The sequence below is a fragment of the Glycine max genome, chromosome 11 (assembly GCF_000004515.6).
Source record: "Glycine max cultivar Williams 82 chromosome 11, Glycine_max_v4.0, whole genome shotgun sequence".
NCBI lineage: Eukaryota > Viridiplantae > Streptophyta > Magnoliopsida > Fabales > Fabaceae > Glycine > Glycine max.
In genome coordinates this window covers 8,201,831-8,211,011 of record NC_038247.2, presented here as the reverse complement: position 1 = coordinate 8,211,011, position 9,181 = coordinate 8,201,831, and the positions used below count along the sequence as shown (strand labels likewise).

General features: G+C 33.9%; 1 protein-coding gene across 2 annotated transcripts; it reads left to right on the top strand.

Moving 5' to 3' along the window:
* The first annotated feature begins 326 nt into the window (after window positions 1–326).
* On the top strand, window positions 327–6,995 carry LOC100780092 (beta-galactosidase 13). 2 transcript variants are annotated; one of them, XM_006590794.4, is made up of 19 exons: window positions 327–447; window positions 692–851; window positions 1,144–1,239; window positions 1,368–1,480; window positions 1,694–1,760; window positions 1,941–2,033; window positions 2,159–2,302; window positions 2,439–2,533; window positions 2,791–2,896; window positions 2,988–3,191; window positions 3,660–3,827; window positions 4,281–4,459; window positions 4,565–4,674; window positions 4,842–4,951; window positions 5,053–5,160; window positions 5,231–5,335; window positions 5,430–5,575; window positions 5,787–6,132; window positions 6,475–6,995. In XM_006590794.4, the coding sequence occupies exons 2-19, from the start codon at window positions 714–716 to the stop codon at window positions 6,589–6,591; spliced, it is 2,445 nt and encodes an 814-aa protein (XP_006590857.1). In that variant the 5' UTR covers window positions 327–447; window positions 692–713; the 3' UTR covers window positions 6,592–6,995. The 2 variants fall into 2 exon arrangements, with proteins under 2 accessions (XP_006590857.1, XP_006590856.1); XM_006590793.4 differs by lacking the exon at window positions 327–447 and having other exon boundaries at window positions 467–851.
* The last annotated feature ends 2,186 nt before the right edge of the window (window positions 6,996–9,181 follow it).

The following is a 9,181-nucleotide window of genomic DNA, read 5'->3' as shown; positions in this document are numbered from 1 at the left end:
GAAAAATTTGACAAGATTATTTCTTATAAATCTTTAAAAACAAGAAATAAATAAAACAAAAAAAATGTATTATTTTATAATTATTGATAGAAAATAATATTTAAACTAAATTTCTCTTATACTAGCGTTAAAACATGATAATTAAGTTTAAGACAGGCTGAAATCAAACTACAGGAGTGTGGAACAATTGAACAACTTATATATATAGCTGAAGACAAGACATTGATTCAAACTATATATAGGGTGGCCGGGGAAGAGAGATAGGGATAAGATATTATGTAATATGTATATATGTCCCCGACATTATAGCCAACACGGCAAAGAAAAACTAAACTACGTTATGTAGCTGGCAGTGAAAGAAGGAGAAAGCAAAATATAAGATAGGCCTAGGACGAAGATTAACCATGACCAATGATTCCTAACAGAAATCCAAAACGGGAAACCGAGGTTTGCTCTAAGACCTTAATTAAATACACATGTGTTTCCTGATTTTCCTAAGTTAGTGTCACAATTGCGGAAACAATTTCTTAGCAACTCTTGCATCTAAGAAGAAGGGTCACTTGGATCAAACCACACTTCACCTCTTTCTCTTTCTCTCCATTGTTGCACATACAATTATCTCAATTAACATGTCAATTCTCAAAGTTCTTTTGATTACCATCACTTTTTCATTGGTCATTGCTGCCACCAGCGCCCATGAAGACGAGAAGAAGATGACGACTTCTAACAGTCACGAGGACGAAGGCGGGGAGAAGAAGACTGTGACTTATGATGGCAGGTCACTCATTATCAATGGAAGACGGGAGCTTCTCTTCTCCGGTTCCATCCATTACCCACGAAGCACCCCCGAGGTACATACCTTCTTCATCAAGTAACATCATATCATTTCACAAGAAACTATTATATGGTCTATTCTCAATGTAACATACATGGACGTAGTCGAATTTTATTAATTCTCTGTTGTACATTAAAAATTCAACTCTTTGTTATGTGAAAATTGATTGAGATCCCGAATAGGTGATTATCCCTGACTATCTACAGTTATTAATATTCTCAAGACACTTGTTAGATAGATTCATAATAATATAATAATTAGTTATAGATAAAATAAAGCTTCAGCTAACTGTTTTGTTGTGTTTTCAGGAGTGGGCAGGCATTCTTGACAAAGCAAGACAGGGAGGCATAAACGTGGTCCAAACTTACGTGTTCTGGAACATTCATGAGACTGAGAAAGGCAAGGTAAATGAATTCGGGAAGCAGCTGAAGTACCTACCACATGCATGCATGCATGTAAAGTTTGGTATTATTCCAAGGTTAATGAATGTCCTAGCTTGACTAATTGGTGATTAATTTGCTCCATTTTGCAGTACTCAATTGAGCCGCAGTATGATTACATAAAGTTCATCAAGCTTATTCAAAAGAAAGGAATGTATGTAACCCTCAGGGTTGGGCCTTTCATCCAAGCTGAATGGAATCACGGGTATGCCCTTTTAATTATTATTTCATTTCTAAAATGTATGTTCCTAACTACGTTAAAAGAAACAACAAATTAACACCGAATACTGTTCATGAACACATACACTTTTTAATTATTAATTAAAAGTGCAAAATTTCTTATACTCTATTAAGAAAGTGTGCTCACTCTGTTTATCTCCGATTTGATAATATATTTCCTTCAATGTTAATACATCAGAGGACTTCCATATTGGCTAAGAGAGGTCCCTGAAATCATATTCCGCTCTAACAATGAACCCTTTAAGGTAATTAACCGTGTTCTGATCGATCTCCATATATATATATATTGGTAATATTTAAATAGGAGTATGAGTCCGGCGTCGGCAAAACACTAGTATATATATATATATATATATAGAACTCCAGAGCTGCTTCTAATTTCTGGAAATTCAAGATTACTAATTAAAATAATTTATAATTTGCAGAAGCACATGAAAAAATATGTATCAACCGTTATAAAAACGGTGAAAGACGCGAACCTCTTTGCTCCCCAAGGAGGCCCTATCATCTTGGCACAGGTTCTGATTATTTCCACAAGATCCTAATTCTCCCAAGTCTATTTTAATTAATTTCTGCAAGTTGCTCAATATATAGTATAAGCAAACTAGTGCTCACAACATTTTTGTTTTCGTACGTGCTGCAGATTGAGAATGAGTACAACCATATCCAACGTGCTTTTAGAGAGGAAGGAGATAATTATGTCCAATGGGCCGCAAAAATGGCAGTGTCACTGGATATTGGAGTTCCATGGATCATGTGCAAGCAGACAGATGCTCCTGATCCAGTGGTAAGTTCATGAAAATTAAATGTTTGACATAATTGATTTTCCTTCAATTCCAGTGATCGTCGATATAAATTAAATAATGCATGTGTATGTACGTGTTATCTTTGCCCTGATCATGCATGCCTACTTCATTTGGCAGATTAATGCATGCAATGGAAGGCACTGTGGTGATACCTTTTCAGGCCCCAACAAACCTTACAAGCCTGCCATATGGACTGAAAACTGGACTGCTCAGTAAGTATATATATTCGTTGGCTAGAGATCAATTTTTTAGTTTTTTTTTTTTTATGTATTCATGCAATTAGTAAATTAGAACGTACCCTCGAATGAAGATGCAGTGACTTAGTAAACCGGACTTAAGTAAAATTTAAGTCATTTGATCTTCATGTAAAAAAAATTAAAAATAACGGTCACTTATTTTTGTCAAGTATTTAAGACAATGTTCTAGTTTTGGCTTACCCCACTAATTTGTTGGTAATTTGCAACTACAGGTATAGAGTGTTTGGAGATCCACCATCTCAAAGATCAGCAGAAGACATTGCCTTCTCAGTTGCTCGCTTCTTCTCTAAGAATGGATCTTTGGTGAACTATTATATGGTAATAAATAAAGGTTTTTTATGATAAAGAAATTAACTTATGGACATTATTGTGTTTCTTACTAAATAAACTCAATCTGAAACTGGTGTAGTACCATGGTGGAACAAATTTTGGTAGAACAAGCTCTGCCTTCACTACAACCCGATATTACGATGAAGCCCCTCTTGATGAGTACGGTATGCAGAGAGAACCAAAATGGAGTCACCTGAGGGATGTGCACAGGGCATTGAGCCTATGCAAGAGGGCCCTGTTTAATGGTGCGTCTACCGTCACAAAAATGAGCCAACATCACGAGGTAATAAGCATTAATCTGACACAACACAGCCAATTCTCAAAATTCACATTCCCACAAGACAGTTTAACCCATGCTGCAAGTTTAAATTGTTGAAATTTTTAATAAACCTTATAAAATATCAAATGAGTATCAAAACACATTAAGTCAAATTATCAAGAGGTTTTAAAGAAAACCTGGATCCATAGAACTTATCAACACGCAGCAAAATATTACATCGGTTACTAACAATTGGTTTAATGATCTTCCTCAACCAAATCATCTTCTTTCTTATGCGACCTTTGTTTGGTGTATCAAGAATCATAGCCATACCTTAGTTCTCATTATCTCCTAATGGATCAAACTAGTTTCCGTTCACTAAGTTCATCTCAATTTTTTGTTGGCAGTTTAATGAACTCATTAAATTAGATCACTTAATATTTAACTCATTAATTAATTAGAAATTATAAAATTCTCAACATAATTTCCCAGGTTATAGTTTTTGAGAAGCCAGGAAGTAATTTATGTGCTGCTTTCATCACCAACAACCACACCAAAGTACCAACAACCATAAGTTTCAGAGGTACGGACTACTATATGCCACCACGTTCCATTAGCATCCTTCCTGACTGCAAGACTGTTGTTTTCAACACTCAATGTGTAAGTAACTTTCTTTTTTAACCCTTGCCTTCTTTTTACAAGTAGAGAATTCTCATGAAGCATGAACTCTCTCACATGGATACTTTGACATGGCTAATGTTTAAAATCTAGGATGCAGAGACACTCCATTCACACATAGAGACTCTAATAAAATGAAATATAAGTTACATACAATAAAATATCTAAATTGATGGAATATTCATTTTTTTAAACAAATATTCTATGTTTTTTCAAGTGTGTGAGTTGTGTAAAAGTGACAACTTAAGTGTTCAAGCCAACAAAAATAACTTTTAAATTAGGCACTTAATAAGGGTCGCACAAGTGTTTGGGTGTGAAGGTGTTAAAAACGTCTGACGCGGCGAACAAGAGAGGTGTGCATGCTTCATGGTTCTCGTGCTTGGCTCTGTAGCTAACCATTTTGATTGATTTTTGCATTGCCTCCTGAATCTGCAGATTGCTTCACAACATAGTTCAAGGAATTTCAAGCGGTCAATGGCAGCAAACGATCATAAGTGGGAGGTGTATTCTGAGACCATTCCAACCACCAAGCAAATTCCAACCCATGAAAAGAATCCTATAGAGCTTTATAGCTTGCTTAAAGACACCAGCGACTATGCATGGTACACCACCAGGTGAGTTTATGTTCATGTTCTTGTCAGCAGCTGAGGATATATATTTCAATATTCTCTTTATGCATGCAACTGCTATATGAGACTTTATATATATATTTACTGCAGCGTAGAACTACGTCCAGAAGACTTGCCAAAGAAGAATGATATACCTACCATTCTCCGTATTATGAGTCTTGGTCATTCATTGCTTGCCTTTGTAAATGGAGAATTCATTGGTAAGAACACAGAAATTCATAGAGGAAGTGGATCAAGTCCAATCAATGTATTTGGATTTATTCAATTTCATGCATGCATGGCAAAGTACTATATATATGTTCTCTATGAGAAACTAAAGTTGGTGTTAATATTTGGCTAATTAAATGTCTTGGTGGTTTTAATAAAGGATCAAATCATGGTAGCCATGAAGAAAAAGGTTTTGAATTCCAGAAACCTGTAACCTTGAAGGTTGGAGTTAACCAAATAGCTATCTTGGCTTCCACTGTGGGACTCCCCGTAAGAGCTGGCTCAACTTTTTTCCTTCTCCTATATTTTCAGCACTTGTTTGTTTCAAGGAATCATTCTATTATTGTATTTGTGTCCCCTTTAATATACAGGACAGTGGAGCATACATGGAACACAGGTTCGCTGGACCCAAGTCTATATTCATCCTTGGTCTCAACTCTGGAAAAATGGATCTCACTTCTAATGGTTGGGGTCATGAGGTATTAATTAATTAATTAATCACTGTGAGATTGTATGTATAAGTATAACTGAATTGGTGCCAATTTGCAGGTTGGTATCAAAGGTGAGAAGCTTGGCATTTTCACTGAAGAAGGATCAAAGAAAGTACAATGGAAAGAAGCCAAGGGACCTGGACCGGCTGTCTCCTGGTACAAGGTAATGGTTACTTATTGTGCAAGTTGTTGTTGTTATTTTCATTGTTAGAAGGATTCAATCAAATCAAACATGTTTGTATTCATTCATTTTGCAGACAAATTTTGCAACCCCAGAGGGAACGGATCCTGTTGCCATCAGGATGACTGGTATGGGGAAGGGAATGGTTTGGATCAATGGTAAAAGCATTGGTCGTCACTGGATGAGTTACCTCTCTCCTCTTGGACAGCCTACTCAATCAGAGTAAGTAAATCACTCATGAGTCATAAACAACAAACCAATATATAATGTTGGTTGGGTAGTTAAAGAAGAAGGAAAGAAAGGAAAGATAGTGAATTCTGGATCTCCTTCCTTCCTTGCTACTAACAAAAACAAACAATTAATATTTACCGATAAAAAATATATTTGTTTGGCCTAGAAAAACTAACTCAAGTTATTCTTTATTTTCTTTCAGGTACCACATCCCAAGAACTTACTTCAATCCAAAAGACAACTTGCTTGTTGTATTTGAGGAAGAGATAGCTAATCCAGAAAAGGTTGAAATCCTAACTGTTAACAGAGATACAATATGCAGTTTCGTCACAGAGAATCACCCCCCCAATGTCAAGTCATGGGCAATTAAGAGCGAGAAGTTCCAGGCTGTTGTGAATGATCTGGTGCCATCAGCTTCACTCAAATGTCCACACCAAAGAACCATTAAGGCTGTGGAGTTTGCAAGCTTTGGTGATCCTGCGGGTGCATGTGGAGCCTTTGCTTTAGGCAAATGTAATGCACCTGCCATCAAGCAGATTGTGGAGAAGGTAGAGCTCTCGTTATCAAATATTCTCTCCCGTCTTACTAATAAACAAAAAAGACATAATTCATATTTATTAAAAAATTAGTTAATTTTATTAAATTGTTATTTCTAATTAAAAAATAAATAATTTTTTATTGAATATAAAAAAATCTTTGATCATATTAAATGAAAGATATTTTAGAGATAAACTGATTGAATAAGTTATGTATAATTGATATTTACTTATATTTAAAATCAAAAAATAAGGAATTTTTATTGCTTGGACAGAAGGAAATACCAAATAAATCTTTTATATGTCTTAGGCTATGAAGTTTTTTCTTCTTTTTCCTGTGATTTTTTTGTGCAGCAATGCCTCGGAAAAGCATCTTGTTTGGTTCCAATTGACAAGGACGCCTTCACTAAGGGCCAAGATGCTTGCCCAAATGTGACGAAGGCACTTGCAATCCAAGTGAGGTGTGAATGAATCCTAGAAACCTGCCACTAGGTCAAGTAGAGTTGGGTGGCCACGTCAGTGATTTGATTGGTGAAGTGGTGGAGTCCATAAGCTCAAATTTTAGTTAGCTTTTGCTTTGTAGCAGCACATGATACCTCAAATCGGGGTCTTTTACTTAACAAGCAACATTTTGTTTGTTCTGTTTACATTGAAAAAGAATGCAGAACAATCATCATGGTGGAAATAGGTCAGGTCGGTCTACAGATATCTATGATCTGATCTACATAAAGTCTAATCTGAATTGGTTTATTTAATTAAAAGTTTAGACTCAGGTTTTTTCAAAAGTCTATTAAATTAAATAGACCAGATTTAAGCTTATTAAAAAGTTTGATAGGCCGACCTATATATATGTATATATATTTATATTATTTTTTGTGTACCAATATATACTTATATTATTTTTTAGGTACAATTGTTTTTTTTTAACTATCTTACTTTAATTATAATTTAGATGTGAGTCATGTGCCCTTTCTATTTCTCATTATTTTTATTGGTATTTTCGTGATAACTTTCTTGTTCCTATTCCAGAGCAAATGAATATTAAAAATTTAATGTGAAAAAGACTTTTAAAAAGACTATCATGTCATACTAGGCTTTTAAAAAGGTCAGACCGAACCAAAATAAAAGTTTTGATAGGCTATAGGTTAGACTCAGGTCTCAAAAATTCATCGTATGTCATACTCAAGCCTTTCAAAGTCTGGCCTGGGCTGGCCTATTCCCAACCCTAAAAACAATTATTACAATAATTCAATTTTGTTTCATATTTGGTCGCCTGCAACTTGTCATCCTTCTTGGTTCATTTTAATAAAGCACTTCAGGCCTAGCAATTCAAAAGAGTTCATTAATTATTCCGTTTATTACCAAAACAAAAAAAGTTATAAACTCTGTTAACATATGACAAATCCTTTTAAAGAAAAATCCTAACCACACACTCTTCATTAGTATTAGCTAACAAGGCACCATAAAGCTCCTCGGTTGTACGATTGAATAAGAACTTCTGGTAGTTTGTATTACCCTTTCGTTTCTTTCTTAGAAGTTCACTAATTTCTTTCCACTTAAAAATCAACCGTTGTGTTGTTGTTAGCACAACATCAAGGTCGGCTCTAGTAATGAATGAGACCTAAAGTTTTAAGAATTTTTTTATACTTTAAATAAAAAAGGAGAACCTACTTGAATATATATATATATATATATATATATGACATTTTTGTTAAAATGAATCCCTTTTCATTTTATAAAACTAATAAAAAAATAACTTTTTGTTAGTGGACATAAGCTTGAATTTTAATTGTTTTACTCTTGAGTCGACCGTGATGTCATGTTCCTTTAGCTACTTGTTACGTTGCTCAATAAGAGCATCCATTTTTTAATTTTAATCAAACATGTGGTACATATCATTTATTTTTACTTTTCAAAATACAAGCTAATATATGCAATAAATCTCTACAATGAAGTAATTATTATTTTTTTTTTGCTTCCAATGGGTCCCTCCAAAAAGCTTTTATGATTATATTTTATTAATAATTTCTTTATTAATTTATAATTATATTATTTGTAAATTAATTAAACTTTTAAAATTAAGAAAAAAAATTGTGCATTGTTATGTTAAATATTTTTTGCAGATGTTAAATAATTAAAAAAATCAAAATAAAAAATATAAATATAAACATAATAAAAATTAAATTTTATTTAAAATGATGAAAGAACATATAGCAAAACATAAAGGACACTAACTAAAATAATAAAAGTTACATAATTAAATCAATAATTAGTTTTTGCTAATTATCACATCCAAAACGTTTTCAAATATATTTCACAAGGTCCACTTGAAATTGGTGATAATATCTCAGATCATGGACTTCTCTTTTTCTAAGCAAATATGATTCAAGGGTTGGATAATGATCAATACATATATTGGTCGTTGGCACATCATTAGTGGGATATTTATAATAGTGGTCAAAATTCACATTATATGTGTAGTTTATCTTACACAATCATATTATGCAATATGATGCATGCATATAATACATGTTTGACTGTGTCCATGCTCCTCCAATCACGCATAGGATCGCGTACAATTGCAAACCAATATTGAAGCACTCCAAGTGTGTGCTCCACATCCTTTCTTGTTGCTTCTTGATGTTTAGCAAACAATTTTTTTTTATGACCCTATGGCCTTGGAAGTTGGGATGATCTTCACAAGTGTTGTCTAATCTAGATAAATATCATTCGTTAGAAAGTACCTCGCGTTATATGTGGATTCCATTCACTCCAAAATTGTATTGTAGGAACTTTCTTCTCCGTAACACCCTTAAACATAGAAGATTTGTTGAATACATTGATGTTGTTATTTGAACCTACAACCCCCCCCCCCCCCCAAATGGTAGAATTTGGAATTTTGACACAAAGTTGGATGGTACATCATATTCTCTTTCATTCCATTGTTCACTACTAGTATCTATTGAAGACCCTTGATCCATGTAAGGATTTATTAGTGGTGATTGATACATAGAGGAATGATATAGATGAAATGAGAGTGTATAATCTAGAAAATTTATCA